Source organism: Mauremys mutica, chromosome 7, assembly GCF_020497125.1.
Source record: "Mauremys mutica isolate MM-2020 ecotype Southern chromosome 7, ASM2049712v1, whole genome shotgun sequence".
In the NCBI taxonomy this organism is placed as follows: domain Eukaryota; kingdom Metazoa; phylum Chordata; order Testudines; family Geoemydidae; genus Mauremys; species Mauremys mutica.
The window spans coordinates 44,259,278-44,286,026 of NC_059078.1; the positions used below are offsets into that span (position 1 = coordinate 44,259,278).

General features: G+C 39.5%; 1 protein-coding gene across 14 annotated transcripts in view; it reads left to right on the plus strand.

Annotated features, from left to right (window-relative positions):
* The window catches only part of LOC123374234 (inter-alpha-trypsin inhibitor heavy chain H4-like), a 43,873-nt gene extending 17,195 nt beyond the window's left edge, over positions 1–26,678 (plus strand). The window contains exons 10-24 of one of the 14 annotated variants that reach the window (XM_045023955.1): positions 1,012–1,193; positions 2,300–2,482; positions 3,328–3,467; positions 3,961–4,118; positions 4,611–4,643; positions 5,875–5,943; positions 12,832–12,870; positions 13,376–13,402; positions 14,035–14,079; positions 14,781–14,816; positions 17,390–17,503; positions 18,151–18,325; positions 20,325–20,479; positions 22,365–22,467; positions 23,316–26,678. In XM_045023955.1, coding sequence (XP_044879890.1) covers positions 1,012–1,193; positions 2,300–2,482; positions 3,328–3,467; positions 3,961–4,118; positions 4,611–4,643; positions 5,875–5,943; positions 12,832–12,870; positions 13,376–13,402; positions 14,035–14,079; positions 14,781–14,816; positions 17,390–17,503; positions 18,151–18,325; positions 20,325–20,479; positions 22,365–22,467; positions 23,316–23,391 — 1,535 coding nt within the window. In that variant the 3' untranslated portion in view covers positions 23,392–26,678. Of the gene's footprint in view, positions 1–1,011; positions 1,194–2,299; positions 2,483–3,327; positions 3,468–3,960; positions 4,119–4,610; positions 4,644–5,874; positions 5,944–12,831; positions 12,871–13,375; positions 13,403–14,034; positions 14,080–14,780; positions 14,817–15,423; positions 15,531–17,389; positions 17,504–18,150; positions 18,326–20,324; positions 20,480–22,364; positions 22,468–23,315 lie in introns of those variants that run through there. The other 13 variants (XM_045023957.1, XM_045023958.1, XM_045023959.1 and 10 more) reach the window with 13 other exon arrangements.
* Positions 26,679–26,749: the final 71 nt, after the last annotated feature.

Sequence of the window (26,749 nt, forward strand, 5' to 3'; positions counted from 1 at the left end):
AGAAAACACTGAAATTGCAGGCCCTGAAATGAGCAGAATTGTTTCTGAACAAAGATTTTCAAGGTTTTGCATGAGGCATCTGCTTCTTTTCAATGACTGCAAGTTAGAGTCAATCCATATACATGTATATGCAAAACCCATAAGTGGTAGGCCTGTCTACTAACTTTCACAATCCAAATGACTTTTTTTTAACTAAAAACAAAATTAAAAGATAGGAAAATTACCTTTGTCCCATAATATTACTATATAAATTAAGATAGTGATGATTTAGTAGTTAAAGCAGGAGACTGGGAGTCTGAAGACCTTAATTCTGTTTCTGACTCATCATGTGACATTAAATCAATGGGATTTCTCATATGAGGAGAGGTTCCAGGATTGGCCTTTAGTGATTTTGAATATCATGTTGTATGAAAAGCTTCAATCCAGTGACCACAGTGGTGGCTAAATGGGGGCAGAGAGAGAACCAATGAAGTTTTTAAATCACAGTTCATCTGGATTGCCCATGAGCTAATTTATTTTCTCACTCTCTATATATGTATAATTTCTGTTAATGTTTTCCATCTCCATCCCTGTGCCTCCACCTTTATTGTTTGTATTGTAGCTGTCCAAATCAATTTGTAAGTTCCTTGAGACAGAAACATGTCTAACTCCTAACATGTAAAACACTGTATGTAACTGGAGTGATCTGAATAATAGTAATAGGTGTTTCATGAGTGTATTAGGTGGAGAATTAGACCCAGTCACTGAGAAAACAGAATGGTATTTTCATCCTCAACTAAGCAGAATTCAACAACTTATTTTTTTTAAAGTTTCACTTACTTTGAATTATTTGTAAGAATTTTGAAGCAAAAATTTCAGTACATCTCATTGCTGTCTTTCTATATTTAACCCCCCCCGTATATATACACACACACACATATTTTCTCTCTCTCTCTCTCTCTCTCTCTCTCACACACACACACACACACACACACACACACACACACTGTATTTTCATTTTTTTAATAACAGGTGTTCAAGATGTTGAAATAATTCAACAAAATATACAGAAGGCTATCAAAGGAAAATATGTCCTCTATTGCCTTGGCTTTGGTTTTGATGTCAGTTACAAGTTCCTTGAGAAGATGGCCCTAGATAATGGAGGAATAGCTCGTCGTATATACGAGGACTCTGATTCAGATTTGCAGCTCCAGGTAGGGTTCTGTTAATAATTTAGGAAACATATTAACTAGTGACTCTGGCCCATATAAATCAACTAAAGGCATACCATGAAACTCTTAACTGTGAGACCAACACAAATGAAAACCTTTGTAGGCTCTCAAAGAGAGCAAAAAGTGGTATCGGTTTTCTCCTCAAATTTTGTGTCCAAATGAAAGGCCAGTTTTTAGAGTGAACGAAAACATTTGTGACATACACAAGGCCAAATCTTGAAATTCTCCCATCTCTCCTGGGCAAATGAGTGAAAAATTATAATTTGGTGTGAAGAGATGAAATCTGTCATTTAGTGTTACGGAAAGATACATTCTCTAATAGAAATAATTGTGTAGAAATTTTGATTCTTGGTTCAGATTTTTTAGTTTTACTTATTTCTGTTTCTAAAACAAAAAAGATAACTATCCAAAACTCTAGGCATCCAGCCTGTAATTTGATACACAGCACAGGAGCACATTGGTCAAGCTCAACTATAAACTCTTACCAATAAACTGACCTGAAAGTTTTCTGAATGTTTGAAAAAGTTTGACCCATCCCCCTCTCCATATGCCTTTATTGTTTAGTTCTTGATGGATACTGAAGTACCAAATTACCATGAGAAATATAGCTTATGTGGAATTGCTTGTCTGATCAGAAATATAACTTCACTAACCCTTGCCAAAAAGGCTTATTTTGTGAAGTTTCCATTATGCAGTTCCAAGTGAATCAGATATGTATTTGTGTTTCTGTGTGCCCATCTGAACTGAACCTTGGAGCCTATTGAAGTTCCCCCTCATCACTAGTCAGAATGTGAAATGTAGTCACCCTTAAATCCTGGAATTAAAGTAGCATACCAGTGAAACTGAATTCGTGATACCACAGGTAATCCACCAGATTCCCTGTGTTGCTATCCATGGAAATCCAAATCCAATGTAAATCCAGTCATATATGCTAATAGACTAGGCAGAGTATAAAGGGAGTTCCTAATACAGTTTTGTAGGAAGAGAAAAAATAACACCAGACCTTTTGAGATGTGTTTAAATATTTGACAGGTTACTTACTTAGAGTTAGTTATACAATCACTTGCTTGCTCTCTCTCTCTCTCCAGGGCTTTTATCAAGAAGTGGCTACTCCCATATTAAAGGATATTGAAATACAGTATCCAGAAAATTCCATCCTGGAATTAACTCAGAACAGTTTCAAACTGTTTTTTGATGGTTCTGAAATTGTGGTAGCTGGAAGAATTGACAATGAACTTGACGTTTTGCCAGTGGAAATTCAAGCTCAGTCAGTAAGTACTTATAAGTCCTGAGAGTTTTCTACACAAAGAGAAATTTGTACATATACTGGAAGGGGCATATTCTTGAAATTTCCATGATCTCTTCTGTACATCAATAAAACTTTTTAAAAAATATCTTGTATACATTTTATGTTCACCTCTGCTTCTGATATATACAGACCAGAGAGAGGTTCTGTTGGTCCATAAAGTATCACCACATGTTCTAAACAGTGGTTTATTTATAAAGAATAGTTTGGGAAGAAGAAATGTCAGATATGAGTATAATTAAATAGTGTAATCACTAATGTGGCACAAATAGAGCATCTATTATGTCCTATTAGCTGTTCCTTCTTTTAGTCTTCCTGGAGCTTCTGAAAGTTATTCAGTTATGACTAGAAATTATTTCATGGGTATTTGAGATCTAAGTTGTTATATTCCATTGAGGCATATATCTTGTTAAAATATCATGTTAATTAATCATGTAAAGAGTGAGATTTTTTGATAATTCCGGCAGCTAAACTGAGAATAAGATAACACCCATCTACTACAGAATGTAGCTCTCTGATGGTATGTATTGACTTATTATAACTAATTGACTTTAAATAGTTTAACACTGGTGCACTTTAAATATGGCAGGGCAGTTTTATTGTAAATATTGTAAGCAGCTGTCTGCTATCCAAACACTAAGAAATTTCATTGGGAAAACAGTATCCTGTAGCTGACATCAATTTTTTTTGCTTGGTCTTTTCAGGATCTTTTAAATATATTATTTTTGAACTGGGTAAAGTCTTGAAACTTAAAAATATGATTGTCTTTAAATTATCTCTTGAGGGTCAATCTCTCTCTCTCTCTCTCAGCATACTAGTAACCTGATTTTTAAGGAGGAAGCAAATGTAAGAGAAAAGGAGAAAGTATTTCAACATCAGAAGTACATTTTTGGAAATTTCATTGAGAGATTGTGGGCTTACTTAACCATTCAACAGCTGCTAGAAAAATCGTAAGCTAATAAAATCATTATGTTGTTTATTATGAATTTATAAACTTCTTCATAAAAACAAACCATAGATTCTTTATTCACATGATGGGAAAGGAAAGTGTGAATATTCCTGCACAGTGTTATATGCTGCTGTGTTTTGGATTATTATTGTGAAATGCTATAGTATTTATTTATGTGAACTATACTGAGCTTCCATAGTACAGTCAAGTATATATCCAGTGTAGGTGTTGCCAACCACAAATGATTGAGGGATGTCCATAAATCATGCATTTTCAAGGTCCACTTGTATGTTTACTTGTAATTACAGAGGCCCTGATACAGCAAACACATGAGCATGGGCATAATTGTATAAGAATGAATAGCTGAGTTATTCTAATGGGACTACTCATATTTAAAGTTACTAGAAAATCCCTAGGAGAAAGTTTGAGGACCCCGACTAGTAGTCAGCTGAAAAGTTCACTTTATTTTTTTAAGTCATGAATGCCAACATTAGTATTTCAGCTCAAGAGGAACAGCAGAAAAACCTGCAGGTTGCCCGAGCTTTGGAGCTATCTATGAAGTACAGTTTTGTTACACCTCTCACTTCCATGGTGGTCACCAAACCTGATGATCAACAGAAACTCCATCTGGCAAACAAACCAACTGAATCTGGTAAATTCAATTTGGAATGATCCTATTTCGGTTACAAACAATACAATCAATAGTTGCAGATCCATTATCTCCATGATCTAGTTTTCGGTGGCAATGATGTAAACCAGATTACACACTGCAAGTCTAATTTCAGACTACTATTGAAATGGAGGGGGAATAGTAAATAAGTAGTTAATTACATGAATTAATACTGAGCAAATGTTTATTGCTGAAGTTCCTTCCCTGCCCGCTTCAAGAAAATTTTGCTCATTTCTCTGTCTGATTAAACTGAAACTAGTAAATAAAGAGCAGAGGCTAGAAAGAATGTCACTTCTTATAGGGCTTTTGTCTACTACATCTACAATTCTCTTAAAACAAATTCTTTACCATGGTATTCAGACAATGAACCCCTCCTATTTCCCCTAATTTTCCTGTTTACTAAAACACATTTGAGTACATCAGCAACTGGTGGTTGAAGCTATGATCCTAATCTGTCATCACTCCTCTGTCTAGATAATGAGAAGTCAAGATTTACTGGATTTTCAGGTAAGCGATCTAAGCTCTTCAAGTAATTTTTCCTTAATTGGCCGAGCTTTTGAGGCCTTCCACGCAACTTCATAGCATTTCTCTGGGCTTGTCTACATGGGGAAGCACAGGAAAATTAATCTGTCTGTAAAGTAATAACTTTTGAATGCTGCATCTGATCAATTTCAAAATTTCAAAGAATGTTCTAGGCATGAATGAGCACAGACATACTGATATGGGGGAAAACTGGAAAACTAGAAGAGGGAAAACGGGGGACACATGGAGCTCCTGCCATCTGTTTAGTAGAGCCACAGTTTAAGGCACTTCTGCAGCTGTTTATAGGTCAAAGAACTGGTTGATGGTGCCCATTAACATCTTCCAGCATAACAACTCCCTAACTCATCTCTGCCCATCCCAACAGAGTTTAACATGTTGACATCCAGAATGATTTATCCCCCAGACACAATGAAAAGAAATAATAATGGTGGGGGAAGGGGGAAATTGCAGGGGAGTAGGGTGGGGCCAAAAGATTCCCTGGCACAGGGAGGAGGTGGGGGGGAATAGGTGAACCTGGCATGGGGGGAAGGGGAGAACACAGATGCCCTGATATGGCGGAAAGAAGGAAAATGGAAAATTAGAGGTTATGGTTTAAGTGGGGAATGGCTGTGCACACAGACCCTTGCATGTGGAGGAAAATAGCAGACCCTGGCAATCTGACATGATGATAAGAGACTCTCTCCAGGGGGCACCAGGGGAATACAGAGCCTGGCATGAGAGAGTGGGGCATTCCAGAGAGTCCTGGAAATAAAGGAGGATGAGGAGGTGGCAGACAGGGAGCTTCCAGGGGAAGGATGGAGGGATGCAAGGAAGCATTGGGGGATGCAATAAAGTTGGCCTACATAAGCAACGAAGTGTGGATTCCCCTTGTAGTTTCTAGAGACACATGAATAGGCTCAGATTTGGTCCTATTAGCTGTGAAATATTAAAATGAGGTTTTGTCTTTTATTTGAGGAAACATTTTGATACTGGGAAATGTATAATTGAAATGGGGTAAAATGTGAACTATGAACAACAGAAGGCATCAACCTCCACATAGGGAGTGGTGAGAATAATCTAGCCCCCCAAAGTAGGAAGTCTCTCTTCCTAGCACTTTTAGGGCTGGTCCTGTAGCCTTTACTCATATGAGTATTAACAAGAGTTAAAAAAAACTTTTGAAGTGATAAATGGTATTGACTGTATTTTCTGCCACCAGGTAACAAACTCTCAAAAAGCCATATAACGAAAGCCTTAAGTTTCAGAAGGCATCATGATCAGAGTATGTGTAAGTTATCTTACTTTTCCAGCTACTGAATTATTTCTTTAAATAATAATCTAAAGTATTCAAACATTTAAATCTCATGTTAGTGATTCTGATTGTAGTGAAAAATTAGATATATATTTTGTTCTAAAATCTTAGCCCAACAGTTTAAAAGTTCTCTGAAAGTCACATGTTTCAAAATGAAAGCTGGGGGTTTGCTAGCATATAAAAATTAATTCTATTAATCGGTACACTTCAAGATTTTAGGTCTAAATTACACAGGGTACAGACAGAACTTGGTGCTGCTTCCACTGAAGTCAAAATTAATTTCAATAGCAAAATTGGACCTATACATTCTTGGGAAAACTTGTATCTGTTGTTTTAATAGTCATGCCCTACATTGCAACCCAGATCTTCTGGTCTTGCTAGGCTGGTCTATACTGGAGAAATTTTCCACCATCATCACCATTTCAAACACACTTCTAGTCAGATTTGATGTTTGTGCTACAACCCCTCTGTGCCAGATAGGCAGGGATGGGCCAAAGGGAGGGACATATTGGGACAGGGAGAAGGCATGGTTGGGGCAGATGTGTGCCTTTGCAATTTTGCACCCCTGCAAAAACCACAAGGGCAGTGCAACTGTGAGAGGACAGTCCTCAGGGCTCCCCTAACTTGCCTGGGGACTGCACAAGCTCCACATTCCCTGAATTGGGGTGGTGCAATCTTTGCACTGGTATATGACTCTGTCCCCTCCTCTCCATAAGCACAAGTTGCCATGATGGTGCACAAGTGTTGCCAGCACCTTAATACTTATTCAGAGCAAGTCTCTCCAACATTGTATGTCCTGCATCTGGTTGTACTGCGCTGCTGCAATGTGGCCATTAAGTCCTAGCATTACTATAGCATTGGTTCATTTGGTGTAATCTCACAGTCCCCCTCCACTGTCTTCAGTGATTTCTTTATTGACAGCTGTTGGGACATGTGCTGGGAACTATGAGAACCCTGCAGTGAGTGCTGTTTATCATCTTGCTTCACTGGTGTAGCTGAAATGAACAGCATTGCAACTTGCAATGGTGATATTTTCTCACATAGAGCAGTTTTGTAATTAACTAGTTTTGGAATAGAGAAAATCTCTGTAACTTTATTTTATCTTCTGGAAGCAATTCAGAGATATAATCTGTAGCATCTACAGTTACTTTGGCAGTAACATGAGAATATGTATTAGAATTTTTGGTTTTTTTTTTAAATTATTTATTTTTACTTACTACTGCCAAAAGCAAAGAACAAATAATACTGGTTTGAAGCAAGCCATAGAAGGTGGCCTTAATAGGAACTTTTACTTGTCTGGGGAATGAGAGCTTTCAGGGCATGGCAGAGTAAGGAATGAGGTTTCTTGCCATCCTATGTCTGAGAGTAGTGCTCCGGAAGTAGGAGGATGAGATTTCTATTCCTTCCTCTCCTCAAGACACTGAGGATATTTTCCCATTCATTTTTATTCTCATTTGGGAATTGTTTACCATGTGTTTGCATGGCAAGGAATTGGAATGAAGAATGGGAGTGAAAGGTGACTTACTCTTTTTCTTGCTTTTTCTCTACAGTGTTACAGCACTGTATTCTTTCTTAACTTTCCCCTGACCTCTTTTTTCCCCTGTTATATGGGCTACCTGAATGATGCAGTGGGACTGCAGCTCAGCTAAAGTTGAAAAGAAAGATTAGTGTTCCAAATAAAAGATATTCTCTTGGGTTTGTTTTTTTCCCCTTCTCTGAAGTGGAGAGAAATAGTGGTTTCCTCAGTGGCTGGGAGTAGAAAGGATTTGACTCTACCATTTACTTCCTAGCTATAAACAGTCATTATCATAGAATTATAGAATATTAGGGTTGGAAGAGACCTCAGGAGGTCATCTAGTCCAACCCCCTGCTCAAAGCAGGACCAACACCAACTAAATCATCCCAGCCAGGGCTTTGTCAAGCCAGGCCTTGAAAACCTCTAAGGATGGAGATTCCACCACCTCCCTAGGTAACCCATTCCAGTGCTTCACCACCCTCCTAGTGAAATAGTTTTTCCTGATATCCCCCCCCCCACTGCAACTTGAGACCATTGCTCCTTGTTCTGTCATCTGCCGCCACTGAGAACAGCTGAGCTCCATCCTACTTGGAACCCCCTTTCAGCTAGTTGAAAGCTGCTATCAAATCCTCCCTCACTTGTCTCTTCTTGCTAGCCTAGCTGTGACTAACTGAAAGCCACGAGTGCAGCAATTCCCAATCAGTAGAACCTGAGGCAGCATGAGTCTTCTGATATGGAACTTCCTGCAGTAAAAACATGGGAAAAGATGAGCTTTTTTAGGACAATCTCAAAAATGGATCATAAAGAACTTGATTATTCTGCAGTAAATGAGGGAAACTTGACCCATGTTTCTTTTGACTTGGTTAGGATTTATTTTAATTTGTTAATAAATCTTATTTTTAAATCATATGACCACCTCTTGTTATGGAATGCCTTATTACAATTCAGCCAGTCAGCCTGTGATTGTCTTATAGGCACATTGTAAACTTTCCCCTCACTTTTCTTTCTTCATATGTCCCCTTCCTGGCTTACAGCATTCCTAGTGTACCCGCACAGCTCGATCAATGTACCCCTATTCTGATTTGCAGCACCCTTGTTATATCAGTTTTGGGCCTATTGAACAAGCAATACTAGTCATGTCAAATCATGCCTTCGTTTTTTGGTTGTTTTTTTCATACCCAAAAATTATAGCACCACAGAAGTAAGCGATGGAAAAACCTACAGACCACTGTGATGTTCCCCTGGTGTTATCTGGACCAGTGATCTGCTAGGTCACTCCAATCCTTGACTCTGGGAGCCAGCCTTACCCTGCTCTGCTGTGAGAACCCCCATTCCTGGGCTGTTCACGCACAGACTCTGGCATATTATAGAATCATAGAATATCAGGGTTGGAAGGGTCTTCAGGAGATCATCTAGTCCAAAGCAGGACCAATCCCCAACTATTTTTTTTTACCCCAGATCCCTAAATGGCCCCCTTAAGGATTGAGCTCACAACCCTGGATTTAGCAGGCCAATGCTCAAACCAAGCTGCTCCTTGGAATGTGCAACTGAATGACACTAGCCAATATCTCCGGTCCCAGATACTACCCTAGGACCCTCCTTCTTGCAGTGTCCAGTTATGTCCACTGGATGCTGCAAGCTTATATGAGTTCATCAATTTAACAAAGAAATTGATATGTACCAGGCTTGTTATCCCAAGGGGAGTCTCTGACATGCTTCAAACCAAATGCACTGCTTCAGGTAGAATAAACAAACAAATTTATGAACTACAAAGATAGATTTTAAGTGATTATAAGTCAAAGCACAAGAAGTTGGATTTGGTCAAATGAAATAAAAGCAAAACACATTCTAAGCTGATATTAACACTTTCAGTGCCCTTACAAACTTAGATGCTTCTCACCACAGGCTGGCTGGTTTCCCTTCAGCCAAGCTCCCCCCTTTGATCAGTGCTTTAGTCGCTTGTTGGTGATGTCTGTAGATGGAGGTGGAAGAGAGAGCCAGCATGGCAAATGTCTCTTCCTGTTATCATGTTCTTTTCTTCCCTTTTGGCTTTGTGCCCCCACCCTTCAGGGTCAGATGAGCATTCCCTCATTAGTCCCTGACTGACCAAGGGAAGGGGGGTGACTCACTCAAGAATCCAACAGATCCTTTGTTGCTGCCTAGACCAGTGTCCTTTGTTCCTGTGAGGCTGGGCTGGGTTTGTCCCATACATGCCCTGATGAGGTGTGAACTGCCCCTCTGTTCCTGGAGAGTTTTGCCTGGGCTTGTTTTAAACTATGAGGATACATTTTCAGCCTCATAACTATAGACATGAAATTACAACCTATAACATTACCATAACAACAATGCTTAGTGCATCATGAGCCTCCTGAAGACATCCGACATGACAAAATTTGCATTGGATACCACACAATCATATGATAAGGATGAACATGGGGATGCAGGGCATTCCCCTCAGATACAGAATGTCACCCATTTAATTTCACTGCAGAATGGTTTCCTACAGTGTTATTTAATAGTGCTTTCTCCACTTCTAAGAGATGAGGCTTCCCTTCTGTCAGGGTTCCCTCCTCAGTCTAAACTCTAGGGTACAGATGTGGAGACCCTCATGAAAGACCCCCTAAGCTTATTTCTACCAGCTTAGGTTAAAACTTCCCCAAGGCACAAATTCTTCCTTGCCCTTAGACGGTATGCTGCCACCACCAAGTGAATTAGACAAAGATTCAGGAAAAGGACCACTTGGAGTTCCTGTTTCCCCAAAATATCCCCCCAAGCCTCTTCACCCCCTTTCCTGGGGAGGCTTGAGAATAATATACCAACCAGATAGGTAACCAAGGTGAGCACAGACCAGACCCTTGGGTTTTTAGGATACTAAAAACCCAGTCAGATTCTTAAAAACAGAACTTTATTATAAAGAAAAATGTAAAAGAAGCACCTCTGTAAATCAGGATGGAAGGTAATTTTACAGGGTAATAGGATTTAAAACACAGAGGATTCCCCTCTAGGCAAAACTTTAAAGTTACAAAAAAACAGGAATAAACCTCCCTCTTAGCATAGGGAAAATTCACAAGCTAAAACAAAAAATAATCTAACGCATTTCCTTGCTATTATTATTCTTTCTGTAATATTAGATGTATCATTTCAGTAGGAGCTGGATTGCTCGCTTGGTCTCTCTCTTTGTCTCAGAGAGGACAACAACAGAGCACACAGCAAAAACCTTCCCCCACAAATTTGAAAGTATCTTCTCCCCTTATTGGTCCTTTTGGTCAGGTGCCAACCAGGTTATTTGAGCTTCTTAACCCTTTACAGGCAAAGGAGGGATTTTATGCTACCCTTCACTGTATGTTCATGACACCTTCATTTCCTCAACTTTTCTGCACTTAACTAAGGATGAGTGGGCACATAGTCAGCCCTATATTTTGCAGTGACAAGTGCAAATAGAGATACATGAAACCTCAGCAGATGTCAGTAAAAAATGTAACGTATTTTCTGGGGGAAGGAGAAGAAGAGAGCAACAGGAGTAAGAAATATCTCATTTTTAAAATGCTACCAATAATAAGCGTGATGCTAGCTTGAAATGTAATTCAGATACAGTATTCTCTTTCTCCATTTACTAATGGATGGAGGCTTGCACGCTTATCCTGTTAGTATTCTCACCAGTATGCTACTCTCTTAATTATCTGTTTGTTTGCTTAAAATAATCGTATAAAGGTTTAAATCAACACCAGGCTTAAAAAACACATTTCAGTCTCATGTTTATGATGATGATTGTGGATGTTTCTTTGATACTAATTTACTAACAGAATATGATCTACAGGCATATATATTTAGGACAAAATAGTATTTTAAAGTAATTTTCCTATTTTTAAAAATTACTAAAATTTTAAACCTCTGAAAATAAAATCAATAAAGCCTTACAAGTAAGTTGTAGAAAATAAATGCCAGTAATAAACACAATTCAAGGTTTTAGACATAGTTTAATCCACACAGGGAATAGATTTCACCATAACATATTAGAACATAAGAACGGCCGTACCAGGTCAGACCAAAGGTCCATCTAGCCCAGTATCTGTCTACCAACAGTGGCCAATGCCAGGTGCCCCAGAGGGAGTGAATCTAACAGGCAATGATCAAGTGATCTCTCTCCTGCCATCCATCTCCATCCTCTGACGAACAGAGGCTAGGGACACCATTCTTACCCATTCTGGCTAATAGGCATTTATGGACTTAGCCACCATGAATTTATCCAGTCCCCTTTTAAACATTGTTATAGTCCTAGCCTTCACAACCAGCATTCAGCTATATGAATTACCAGACTTGTCTACAAAGTGAGATATAACATCACTCTGGATACCTATTTTTGACAGATGTAACTGGGGAAATACATAGGACTCATCCACAGCTCTGGATTCGTTTGTACATGCAACTTGAAAAAACAGTACCTGGCATATCAAATTGTGCATTGTTGCCACAAGATATAATTGAAACCCATAGTTTTGAAAGATTTTTTTAAAAGAATTAGACATTTATATAGATAAGGAGAATTCTAGTAGCTACATGTGATAGAATAAAAATACATAAGGGACATATAGACATTAGGTGTCTGGGGTTAGGAAAAACTTCCCCCATGCAAATATATGTTGGTGCATAGTTATCTACGCTGGAGCTTTCACGCTATCCTCCAAAGCACCTGGTACTGATCACAATTGGAGAACAGATATTGGACTAGATGGACTACTGAACTAATTTGGGATGGCAACTCCTGTGTTCTGAAAACTATTTAAACAGAAAAATGAGATTATATGGATCGGAAGTAAATCCATATCCACTTAGGACTTTACTGTTGTCACTCTGCTGCATGCCAGAGTCATTCAGAACTCATGGCAGCTGGGATAAAATTCAGATCTTCCTGCCCCAAAAGCTTCCTGCCCCTGCCACTTCAGCTATTGGTTTTTAATCTTCAGCTACCAAAACCAAACTTCTCAACCTTCCAACCTGCAAGTGGGTTACACTAGGAACCAAAATGTGTTATCAATGACTGAAATATGGAACACTGGTATTTCTTTGGATCAGCCCTTGCTCCTCAAGTCACCTAGCTGTCCAAAGAAAATAAATGTAAGCTATATACAACAATTATATTAATGAAACATTTATTTTAGGGTTTAATCACATAAGTTAAGAAATACAGAGTTAAATTGCCACAGCAGCCTTAACCCTGCTCTTGTATAATGCACAAGGACATTCATTTGGGAATAAAAAAAAATCCCACATCCACTTTGAGTTCTGGTTCTGAAACTGATAAGAAAGAATGCAGAATTCTTTTAAATTATTGAACTTTTCCTCTCCAGTAAGAAGTGATGGATATTTTGATGTTTCTCTAGCCAGGGGTAAGTGAATTTACAGCTTCAAGTTCATCATTTTTAATGTAATTTAAAAATCAAGAACAGAAATTGCTACTGTGTAAGCAGCAAGACATTCAAGGAGCTCTAAATCACAGAGGCACTGAAGTAGCTGAGTGACCCCAAAGCCACAGCAATTCAAGCCAACAAAAGACATTGATACAGAAAACAAGTGCATTTAGCTTCATAAAACCAGAAATTGCACCATTGTTCTGCATCCTGCAAGGGGCTAAATGCCCTCAACTTTCATTATGGCCTATGAGGGTGCAGGGAATTCAGATCTATGCAGGAGGCTTTGTAGGATCAGGACCCAAAAGCCAGAATGTCTGCATGCATTCAGGGGACCATCTGAAAGTTTGGAGGAAACGGTGCTTTACAATTAAAGTATGTACACACGCAAGGGTGGGAGAGATTTTCTCATAGAAACTGCTTCATTCATAATATTTTGCATTGGGTGGTCACTGAATCTTGTTCTTAAATCCTCATGTTTTAGATTACGTTCATAGAGCACCGAAAACTGGTAAGTTACTTTGTTTTGTTGTTACTGTGTTCTTTACCCTGGAGACATATGGAGCAGGATTCCCACCCAACATCATCCTTTCCCAATGACTTTGCACTGACATGTTTTATAGATGACTATATGAGGACACAATTACAGTTCATGATCTTTAATCATAGTGGACCTGGTTATTTGTTTTTATCAGTGATAATTTCTAACTTTTCTTAGTGACATATTTTGTCCTCAGATCCACAGCTCAGTGGATTTGGTACAGTTTTGCTGCGCATGGGGTGGGGTCATGGTTCAAGGGGTCAAGGCCACTGTAAAGAGGCTGCATGGATGGTCAGTGAATCCACTGGCCATTTCCCCATGTGGGGAGGGAGCAAGAGCTGCAAATGCTATTGCAGATTCAGAGCAGCAGCCATGGTGCAGACCCAGTGCTGCCCCATGGGCTGGAGAGGGGAAAAAATACATCTCTTCTCCCTGAGAAATCCTCTCTAGAATATAGGTCAGACCCACAACTACAGGATGGAGAGGGACGGAAATGTGGGCAATATCCCATAAACAGAAAATTGAAAAACTATTTGCTTAATAATACTAATTCCAATTTTAAAAAATCTTCTAAATTTTGGTCTCTTCTTTCAATATATTAGGTCAAAGAGCTATACTGTTTGACACGCCAGAACACTCACCAGACAGTACGTTATAAGAATTAATTTTAACTGTGAATTTTGGGGTGTGTGGATGACTCTGAATTGATAAAACAATGGGTGATCTCTTATTTCTCGTCATTGAACTAATCTATCCCAAGTTGGCAGTGACCAAAAATTACCAGCATCTGGTAACTGTTCTGTTTTTTAGGTGTACTTATTTGTTCCTAGTGAGAAGGAATCCAAATCACAAAAAATCCACCATTACAATTGGCAATAACTAAAAATATTGGTCTTGGTCCCAGTATAGACTAAAAGAATGGAACGTGCATGAACACTGTACTACCTTCTTATCTCGAAACAGTGGTCTGTCTAGATCAGGTTGAGAGATACACTTTAGTGGGGTAGATTACTACGCTGGTGTCCATGTTCTTTCTCTTTTGTAGATACACAACATACATTTCCAGGTCTGTTAATCCAGGACCATTCACCAACACTAAATGGAACTAGCACAAATACAACATTTCCAAGCCCTTTCTAACAGAGTTTAGCCCTGAACATCAAAAGTCTAATGTGATATGTTGCTTTTCCTTGGTCCATATTGTGGCATTTATTTTTAAACAGAACTCTCTTGAAATCAGTGGAGAGTTCTGCTTAAAATTATTTGGTACAACATTGTCCCTTATTAAATATTTCAAATGAAAAAAAAAGTTTTATTGAAATGTTAATCTAAATTTTAAACGTTTTAGTTTTCAGGACTGTTCAAACAACAGCACAGCTTCTTAGTAAGTAATATATGTCATAATATTGCTTTAAAACTCTAAATGTTGACAAAACAAGCTACATGTTGTTCACTACAATTAACACATCAACAAAACTCCATAAGGTGAAAACACTGAGAAATGTACCCATTGAATAGGCACCTTGATTGTATCAGGAAAACAAGCTGATTTTGCTTTTATTTAGCATAAATAATAGATTACATTTTTCTCATGAAGATGTTAAAGATCTTTACAAACCGTAAGTAAATTAATCTTCACTACATCCCTGGGAGGGAGTTAGGTAGTATTATTCCCTTTTTACATATAGTTTAAACTCAGACAAAGAAAGATAAAGGGGTTAGTCCAAAGTCACATGAATAGTCAATCACCAAGAAGTCCTGACTCTTAGCTCCCTGCTCAAACAGATAATAATTTATCATTTTATATATCTTTTTTATTCTTCACTGTTTGTACTAAATATTCTTGAAACTTAGTGTCTCTGCTTACCATTTTGGAGCTTGACGCTGTTTCCTCTGCAGTCACAGAAGTTTTGCCATTGACTTAAGTGGAAAGAAGAGCCGGGTCCTTTGTCTTTTCTGAAAAGAAAAATACTTATTTCCCCTCCCCTCAGTAGACCCGTCTCCTAAGGCACACATGGAATGAAACAAGCTTACATAGGAGTTGATAAAGATTATGATGGATAAGCCCCAAAAATCAGGAAATGCCAAAGTTAAGGTGGTATGTACAATGCTAAATCTAGCCTTTGTGCATATGCATGATGATAAGTAGCCTAATTCTGATCTTACTTTTGCTTCTGTACTTCAGGAGCTAGCTCCCTTAAATTCATTGGTGTTAAATTGGTGTAAGTGAGCAGAATCAGAAGCACAGTTTCTAATTATGTGATCAAATACCATTTCTAATACAATAGTTAGTAATATCATTCCATTTTCTCTCTCATATTGTGAGACACAGTTTGTGTATAAATGATGTGCATGAATTCTGCCTTGCATATTCACATTGGTATGCAGACCAAAAGATGCTACGCACATCCCTAAGGTTGTAGAAAAAAATGATGTCAATATTATATTTCCCAAAATAAAAACTTCTCTAATTTACAGTTAAGGTTACTTGATGTACTTCCTATCAATGCGATCACTAAACATCAAGGAAATCACCAGTAAAGATGACATTAACATTCAGCTCAACCTTAATGCGTGTTCTTTACCACACAAACATTACAACACCCAATCACATGCTCAGACTTGTCAACTACACAATGTACTCTCTTTCAACTCCAATAGATAATCAACGCATCCTCAGAATTGCAGTCAAATGCAGTCAAATGCACAACTTGAACTTCAACATCAACAAGATTAATGTATCTTTCCCATAGTCCCCCAGTGGGTCCCAGAGCGGAAGGACCTCCCCCCCACCGAATTGCCGCGGAAGATGCTCCAGGGGCCAGGGCCCCGTGAGAGTTTTCCGGGGCCCCTGGAGTGAGTGAAGGACCCTGCTCTAGGGACACCGAAAAACTCTCGTGGGGGTCCCTGCAAATTGCCCCACTTGCTCCCCCCTCTGGGCATCCCTGTCCCTCCTGCACCCCAACACCCTGCCCTAGGTTCAGCCCAGAGCCCTCTCCCATACTCTGAACCCCTCGGCCACACCCCCTCCCACAGCCCAACCCGCTTCCCCAGCCCTGAGCCCCCTCCCGCACCAAAATTGCCTCCCAGAGCCCATACCCCCTCCTTCACCCCAACCCCATGCCCCAGGCTCAGCCCAGAGCCCTCGCCCACAACCAAACTCCCTCTCGGAGCCTGTACTCCGTCCTGCACCCCAACCCCCTGCCCCAGCCCTGAGCCTCCTCCCGCACCCAAGCTCCCTCCCAGAGCCCATACCCGCTCCCGCACTCCAACCCTCTGCCTGAGCTCCCTCCCACACCCAAACTCCCTACCAGAGTCTGAACCTGAACCCCCTGCCCCAGGCTCATCCCAGAGCCCCCTTCCACACTCCAAACCCCTTGGCCCCAGCCCCCAGCCCAGAGCCCGCATCCCCTCCCATACCCTAGCTCCTGCCCCAGCTGGGTGAAATTGAGTGAGGATGGGGGAGAGCGAGTGACGGAGGGAGGGGGATGGAGTGAGTGAGGGCAGGGCTTCGGAGAAGGGGCAGGGCATGGCCGTGGGGAAGGAGTGGGCCAGGGGTGGGGCAAGGTGTTTGGGTTTGTACAATTAGACAGTTGGCAACTCTATGTAGCCACCTTATACATTTAGTTGCATATTGATTTTTACAATAATGTGTTTGTAATTCTTTGGACTTTCCCTTAAGTTTAATTATGCACCTATGTAGTAAATTAAAAATACAAAATAAATATTCTACCCCTCTACAACACCAGCCTCTCAGGACTATAGAAAACTACTCATTTACACAACCCTTTTTGTTCTCACTCCTAACTAGAATTCCATTTCCCACATTCTAGAAGGGCATTCTTTGTAGAACCAATTGACTCAATACTACTAACACTTGCAATATCGGCACTATTAGGATTTTTTTTTATTAACATTAAGAGCTCTCTCTCTCTCTCTCTCTCTCTGTGTTTTTAGCCAATGAATATCCACATTTCCTCTTTCAACTGCCCAGACAAAATGATGTCATTTGTTTAAATATTGATGGTCAGCCGCAAGCTTACATAAACCTAATATCAGATCCTGACAAAGGTGAGATTGCCAAATCTTACATATAATATAAACAGGTAACTATTGCTGGTTAGGAACTTATCAACAAAACATTTTCACTAAAAGGGTTGGTTTGATTAGTGTCTTTGGAAGCTTTTCCTCCTGGGCAACCCGCTGAGGCTTCTGATTATGAATACAAATTCTGGGACTTGTGCATGTCCCTAATCTTTACTATACACCAGTATATCTTAACAGATTCAGACTCTAATGTTTCTAGTGCAGACGTGCACATACATTAACAATCCATCAGTCAGATTAATGTGGGCTTATGCTCCCATGGGCTGTGGCTCCCTCCAGGCACCACTGGCCAGGCAGCCTGTTGCTGCCAAGGTCAAGAGTAATCTGCATAAGACATATGTCCCTGCAGGTCAGAGGGCATATATGCTGCCATTACCATTGGCCCCAAATGACTTTTCCATTACTGTGGCCATAGAGGACTTCTGGAGAGTAAATTCTGCAAATGTGAATAGGAAATTGGAGCAGGATGCATCCCAGGAGCTGAATTTTGGCCCCTTAAATACAACACACTTACAAAAGAGCTGTAACAATAGCTTTTTTATTTTGGTTTGGTTTTTTACTTATTATTAATATTGTGTCCCTTGACTAGTCTACATTAATGGCACTTTCAGGAGTCTCTGTGACTGGTAAGCTTGGGAGAAATAGAAATCACTTCGTGCTGTTTGAAATTACCAACCTGGATCCTCATGTGCAACTCCGTGTATCAAAGGAAGGCACTGTGCTGAGCTATGGTGGTCATACCACCAAACTCCCATGGACAAAGTCTGCTTCCTCTACAATCCAGGGGTAAGAAATGTCTTTATGCATTTTCCTTTATTTAAGAGAGAGTGAGTCTGACTTCCACTTAACTCTGTCTTCATTTGTACACTCATGATTTTCTGGATTCAAATAACCTCAGACCCAAGTTATGTATTTTAGATGTCTACCTGACTATGTCCAGATATCTGGTAGTTAGGCAATTAACTAACCTAACTGAGGCCTGTAATTATTTGTACCTACACATTGCAAGTGCGAAAGGGAGAGATTGGGTTGAATGAAACATTTTCATAGGGTAATAAATAGTTTCTGCCTGCTCCTACTTAGGAGTCAAAATATTTATCTTCCCAGAAAGAGACTTTGATCCAACAACGTTTTATTTGAAAAACCTTTGTTCCTAATTTGCTGAAAGATTGCTGTCAATTTTATTTTTTCATCTAATGGATTTTGGTGCACCAAAGTCAACCAGTTGCTCTCATTCTGTGTTTATTGTATTATTACAGTCTTATTGATTGATACCAAATGTACTGTGTGCTTCACCCGACCCGATCAGAGATCACATATAAAGTACAATTATTAAAGTATATTGCACTTTCATAAATAAGTTGTTTTTAAAAAAGCTGAGATTTTCTCGTTCCTAAAATTTAACATATCTTATTCCTAAAAATTTATGTTTAGGCCTTTGACAGTATGAGTGAATGGCGCAGATAGTTTTGTACAAGTATCTGTAATTTTAATACATTTCTGCTGTTTGAGAACTGTGTTTTAAATTTTATTATTGGATTGGCTAACTGATTTAGTTAGCATACCTTACCAACACACAAAAATATGAATTCAAAAGCAGGGCCGCCCAAAGGGGGGGGGGCGAGTGGGGCAATTTGCCCCGGGCCCCACAGGGACCCCCACGAGAATATAGAATTCTATAGTATTGCAACTTTTTTTTATGGAAGGGCCCCCCGAAATTGCTTCGCCCCAGGCCCCCTGAATCCTCTGAGCAGCCCTGTTCAAAAGGAGACTCTAGACATCCAATTCTCTTGGTTCCTTTGGTTAACTAATATACATCTCAAAGACCAGTTGTGGACAAGAGAAAAAGTTGCAAAGTGAGCTGCTCAAAATTTCCTTGTAGTCTATCTAGACAAGGCCTGCAAGTGTGCTGGATTTATGTCACACACACAGGATGGACCCTTTAATGAAGTGCTAGGTATCTCAACATTTAGACCAAGATCTGAATTTTTATAATCCTTAGAGGTATTGGGATTTAGGGATTTCATTTGGATCACTGTAGCAAGGGGCCAGCTATAAGTAAAAATCTGGATTTAAATCCGCTCAATTTTGGGTGTCTTCAGATTATGACTGTTTGGTTCAGGCTCACCTCTGTTAAGATCTGATAGAAGCTTCTTGAGTTCATGTGGCTTTTTAAAAAGAGAATAATAATGATGGACATCTATATTTTCCAAATCCATGTAGGGTAAGAATCAGAAGTAATAAACTACAGCGAGAAAGTCAGGTCCTGAATATCATATGGAAGACTATTCTTGTAAAATACCCAAGAGAGTTTTGACAAGTATCTGAATCTCTAAATTTTCATCCATTATTAATGCTAATTACAATATTTTGTATATTATACCTTTTCCCATTATTAAAATAATGAAAAAGCACATTTTCCCTCTTCTCCAAGCATTTTTTTGCCATGAACAAAAAGGCACTTTCACTAGCAAAAAATCCTGCTAATTTAACATTTTTTCTGTAAACTATATTAGCTGATGTGTATTTTAGGGCATGTGTGGGAGGAGGCAAATTACTGTACATTTTGCTGAATAGAAATTGTGACCTCAGTTCAAGTTTAGTGCATAAAAAACCCTGATTACAAAGGTCAGCAGCATATATACAATAAATCAGGTCCTGGTTCATGACTAGGCCTCCTAGGCACAACAGTAATGCAAATAATAATACCGCCACCAAATACTCAAGCATTACATCAGTATCTTAACATTCTTCTGAGAAAAAACAGGATTGCTTTTTTTCCTAGGCTGAAGATTGCAGTTGAAAAGGAAAGAAGTCTTACAATGTCAGCATCTGACAACATCACAATAAAAATTACTTTTATAAAGTCTCCAAATCGTTTCCTTGGATTATATTTCATGGACACTGACCATTTTTCTGACAAAGCCAGTGGACTTCTTGGTATGTATCATCCAAGTAGTGTAGTATGGCCTAGAAAAGGAAGGATAGTATTGCACTTAAATTATTGAAATAGAACTCAGGAGATCTGAGTTCTGTTCCCAATTCAGCCAATTTGGGCAAGTCATTAAATTTCTCTGGACTAAATTCTGCTCTTCTTACTGATGTTGATCTGTATTTTATTCCAGGAATAATTTTATTGATTTCCCATAGAAAATATTTAGGCTTTGTGCCTTAGTCCCTGACTAGTAAAATGGGGATAATAATACATCTTTATGTCACAGTGACCTCGAGAATAAATGTATTAATGTCTGTGAGGTGCTCAGTTACAAGAGTGATGAGCACCACAGAAAAGCCTATAGATAGCCTACAAATAATCATAATGGTGTGTACAAATAATCCAGCAATGCTGAAATGCAAAGTCCTACTCTATCAGTATGTTGTTCTTCTTTAATGTTTCCCATTGCTGAGCACAAATGCAAAATGCTTTAGCTCTTAGCATTAAAAAATCCAACACTTTTCACCTCAGTTACTACACATTCTAATACTATATTTTTAATTGGTGGTTTAAGTACAGGTGGAGCCAAGAGGCATCACAAGTGATCTGCCATCTCTAAGTAGTTTATATAGTGCTCCAGCCTTCTTTCAGTGCTTGGGTAGCACCCATGTGGGGTTATTAAAGTCCTTGCGCCCAGATGTCTGGTGTTCGAAAAGGTATGTTTATCTGGTAGATATTCAGATGGTGAAAAGGAAACTTTTCCACAGGCAAGTGGAAAATTTATTTATACTTCTACACGTACTTACTCATTTTCTGATTAATCGTCAATTCCATCTAAAATGTGCCTATCAATTAGATATTTCTGAGTCCTTAACTTTGATTTCCTTGAGCAAACTCTTGAGCTCCTTACTCAGATCTTACTAGGTTTGTGCTTTGGCAAGTCTCATTAAAATCAATGAGTAATCAACCTGAGTTAGCTGAAGTCCAGGGGCGTTTGCCTGAGGAAGGAGCTCTGGATTTGGTCCAGTAACCTAATTTAATCACCCAATATCATGCTTCTGTAATGAAGCAATCCAGACTTGGTTCCATGATGTTTTGGAGCCCTCTGGAACAGAGTCTTGTCCTCAGACCATGCAATAGTGCTATATTTCCTTTAAGAAATGGTACATTCAGGGATGGGCTTATATAACACTTTTGTGGCCAACTTCAGAAAAGCCAGACTTTCTGAACAGCAAAAGCCTAACTCCTAAATCTACAGTGAGATAATATACTGTGTGTACAGCAAGTACTTTTGATATAAAATAATGAATTAATCGCCTACCCAGGCTCTTGATTATAAAAGTCACAAAATAAATATGGAGTACTTCATGTGTTTTCCTTTTCTCCACCACAGAAAATACCCAAACATCTCAACCTGGTGTAAATCTAAAGGAGAAAAAAAGCACCTTTCCTTAAAATATATTGACCAAAAATCTTTTTCAGACAGAAAGACGTGGTATATCCCAAAGCTAGAGACAAATAAATGTATATGTAGGAGTCAATGGGATACTGTGTGAGTGTAAGGGTTCACATCTCTGAATCTGTTTGCAGCATTTGGTCCTGGAATCGTAAGAATCCTAGATAAGTATCTAGGATCAAAGAGAATGACTTCTGAAACAAGAGAGCTGCTTTAGAGTATTCAGAAAACTTCCATCATATGCTTTTTATTGTTGGTTTGTATGACTACTACAGTTGAATTACATGGAGCAGCTAGTATTTTCTCAGGCAGATTGAACAACTACTTACCCTGAAGCCATACCAGCTGTTCTGATTCAATGAACTAAAATATATATTTTTAAACGTTTTCTGATAAATGTGATTTTGAAATATTTTTGGTTTTGTGTTTCTAAGGTCAATTTTACTTTGATACACATTTGGAAAGTAACCCTGGAGCAAGTCAGGGAGAGGATGAAAGAGTCCTCAGTGTTCATGGACAAAAGCATAGAGTTACCAGGTAAAATGGACCAGTGGTGTGTGGGAGAGGGAGGAGTATATGCTTTATTTATGTATCAGAGGGGTAGCCGTGTTAGTCTGGATCTGTAAAAGCAGCAAAGAGTCCTGTGGCACCTTATAGACTAACAGACGTATTGGAGCATGAGCTTTCGTGAGTGAATACTTTATTTATGCAATTTAATTTGTTTTAATATTCTGTATTCAATCAGAGACACCTCAAGGATTTAGTGGGTTAAAACTACCTATCAGTGGCAAACATGCTGGAGATTAGAACAAATTCAACAATTTAAAAAGTGTTTGGTTGCAGTAATAGTTGTCTTAAACAATGTCAACTGAATCATTAGAGTAAGTCGTCCAATGGTTTGTGACAGCTTGGGTTTGTTGATCTCACAAGCCTCATTTGTTTCCTAGTTTGGGAGGGGTTTCAACTTGTTGGATATTGGTTGTTTGTAGATGTATAATGAATGGGCATATGTCTCAGAGCATTAAATAGGTGCATTTTTTGTTAGTTTTGTTAGCAAATAAATGCATTTAAAAAACCCTCCATTTCTCCTCCCATCCTCATTTCATCACTGGCATTCTACTTGCTTCAAGAATCCAATTCAAAATTGGTCTGCTTATTTTATACAAACTTTCAAGCATTTTGAGATACCATTCGTATGAAAGATGCTATCTAAAATAAGGTCTCAGTACTATCATCAGGTTGGTGTGGGTGTACCTGTACACAGCCCCAGTGACTGCAAAAGCAGTCTTTGCAGGCATAAGGTTCAACCCACCCAGATTGGATTGGAGTACGGTGGCCTAAAGTTTGAATGTTTTCTTCATGAGTTGTTTTGCTTTTTGTTTCAGAAAAAACAAGAAAGATTACAGGCAAGAGTCAGCCACTGGTATTATTTCCTGCTGGTCATTACATATAACTCCCTAAAGAAAAACACTTGGGGAAAAGGAAACAGTAAAATGATGATGTTTCAGACACTTCTGACTTAATTTCACTTACATATAATAATCTTATGATTTTCTTTCAGCTTTGCTTGCTAATATATATATATATATATGTCAAAAATAATTTTACCTCTGAAATATTGTAATTATACTTAATAATTGGGAACTTGGAGTTTGCTTTTTATGTAATTTTAAAGGATTTATAGTATATTTGGTTATAAGATGTATTGAAAATGTATGTAAATGAAACTGGAGGTAAACAAAATAAAGAATAAAACAGTGCGATAGTGGACAAGAGAAGACATGCTATATGATTAACAGGTTCAGATTTGGGAGTAATAATGAAGAACAGTTATGGGGAAACTGCTCAACAATTCTCTATCTCAAGGTCATTGTGAGGTGGGCATAGTCATGTTCAGCAGTCCCCTGCAGAGATAGTTCTTTCCTACGTCTCATAGACCAGAGAATGAATCTGTAATTACAACATTTTCCTGAGAAGGGGTTGTCAGGCTGCTCCAGGTTAGTCAGAGACAGCTGAGAGGTGCTGAGGATATGCTCACACCTGACAACTGAGCCACAATGAGCTGATGACACATGCATTTTGCCACTTACCTCTAGGAGGCTGATTCATCCCCACAGATTAAACAGGAAACTGAAGATATGGTTGGGTCTCACATTGCCTTGTGCCCCATAATTGCTCAGGCTGAGTGGGTGGGTGCATTTGGACACTCTCAACCCTTCCAGTACAACACCTGAGAGAAAATGTTAGTTTTTTTCCTCAGCCTAATAACCATTTACTTGTAGAATCAAAATTCTGAATCAAGCAAATTTAATATAAAATAATCTTTCTTGTTTCCATGGCTGACTTCATTCTTTCCCATTTCTTTTCTTGTCCTCCATTTTATTCTTCTATAACTCGATTTTCATCTTTTTTCCTTCAGTTTTTGTTACAGTCCTTGTGTGCCCTCAGACCCAGATTTCTATCTATTTCAATCTTTAAAAGTGTTTCCATTATTTTTACTATTTATAACCCTCACTGTTAACAATTTACACCTTATTTCTAACCCAGTTCTGACCCCCCTCTCACCTCACATGCACTTACCCTCACTGGGATCCCTATCACTGAGCCCCCGCACCCACACCCCTCAGTCACCATCTCCCTCACATGCACATACATGCACTAACCACTTAGTCGCCCCATAGCCACACACTAGTCATCCCTGCTCTCTCACACTCATGTGGTTTTCCCCCCCAAGCCCTCTTCCCTATGCCCAGTTCCCCCCTCGCCAATACACTCACCCTTGCCTCCTGGTTCCCACCTCACCTTGCACACCTGCATCTTTGCTCTGTTCCCACCAACGCCCTCATCTCACATGCCCATGCCCTCACCCTGTGCTCCACTCTCCAGCCCCCCTTACCTCACCACACTCCTCCACCCTGACCAAGCTTTTCCCTCCCCTGACCTCACATGCCCACATTCCCCCCTCATGTCACATGCCCATGCCATTGCCCAGTTGTCCCCAACCCCCTCGTCTCACATGCCTGTACCCTCACCCATTCTCTTTGCCTGGCATGCCCTCACTGGTTTCTCCCCCCGCAAGCCTCTTTCACCAGGCATAACCTCTTCCTCTCTCCCAAGGCCCTTGCATGCACTCACCCTCACCTGCTTCCTCCCTAACTCTTTCACCTCTCAAGCCCTAATGTGTTCTCCCTTACCTGCCTCCCCTCCCCCCCACACCTCATATGCACTCAATGTGGCCTGGAAACACCCCTCCCCACTCTCACCTTGCATGCATTTGTCCTCACCTTTCCCCTCTCCCCTTCACTCACCATTCCCTGACACGCCACACACACACAACCCTCTCCCCTTTCTCCCTCACTTGCTGTCTTCCTGCTGCCATTATAGTGGGTGAAGTAAGTGGGTTTGGGATGGGAGAGATAAGAGATACCGGGGGCAGTGCTGTGCAGTGTCCATGCAGCACTGCCTGCAGGGGAGAGAAAATGCTGCTGTGGTAGTTTCTTCCTTCCTGCAGGTTAGGCTGCCAGTAGCCCTCAGAAAACATGTCCCCCCATCCCTCACATAGCAGCAGGGGAGCATAGTTTAGATATGGGGGGATCTGATTCTGCTCTTGTCCTGGTTTTACAGTGGTGTGTAACTGCATTGGTTCACTGTAGTCTTCATGCCTGATTTACAGAGTGCAAGTTTTAACACAAAGGGTGGCAGGCAGAAAAATAGAAGGGAGGGGTGGGGTTGTTCATCTGTGCTGCTCCTTCTATTTTTTTCACTGGCTAGAATTGTTAGAGGCAAAAACTTTGGGTTGTGTGGCAGACCCCCTTCTTCCTCCCTACATGTTCCTAAAAGTTACCTCTTCTCCTTCAGTCTAACTAGAGAAGGGAAATTTACCCTTGACTTAATTTAGACTAATATATGGTTTAGTGTGATTTTTCAGCTGCTTTCCATTTATCTTTATCAGCCTTTATAGCTGATCTGATTAAAATTTGACTCTTATCTATTAAAAAAAAGAATGGAAATTCAATGGCAAAAAACTACATTAATGTTGCCTATGCAACCTTAACTCTGTTCTCTTTAAGCAATGCCCCCATACACCCTGTTAACACAAATACCCGTACACTGCCAACCCCGCAGTTGCTTAAATGTACTCTTTTCACCTCCTTTTACACCCATTCACTCTCTCCCACAGGATCCCATCTAAAACTAATAAAGGCCTTTTCTTTTTTCTTATTGGTGCATGCATGCTGTTCTCTATTTGTCTCCCCCAAAGATTTAGTGGTTGCCATCCATTACCTTAGATAAAACTTGAAAGACTCAGACTGTTTTGACTCACATCACATCAACAATTTGATTTCTAGCTCTGCAAAATAAAATAAAATAAAAATCCCAGAAACTCTTTGAAAAATTGCTGTTTTTTCCAGTGCTTTATAGCTCCACAAATTTGGGTCACGAACCCTACCCTGCACCCTCCTGAGGCACACCAAACTTCAAAGGACTCCAGCTAAGCATGTCGCGTTTAGAGGACTTAGAAAGTTGACCTTCAAATAGAAGTGGTGATGCAACTTTAATTATAGTGGCACTGCCAAGCCAATGCTCTGGAGTAAAAATTAAATATTAACTTTTGGAATTGTAGATATGCTATAATTAAGTTTACATGCTACTCTGTTAGCAAGTATGAGTGGGATAAACATACACATCTGTTTGTGGACATTAACTGTAAACCTGTATAATCTTTTCAATAAAATAGTTTTTTAACATGTCTTTAAAAATAATTGTATACACAAAGAGAGTTTACTTTTCCTCTGACCCATGCACTTAATTTCTGTTA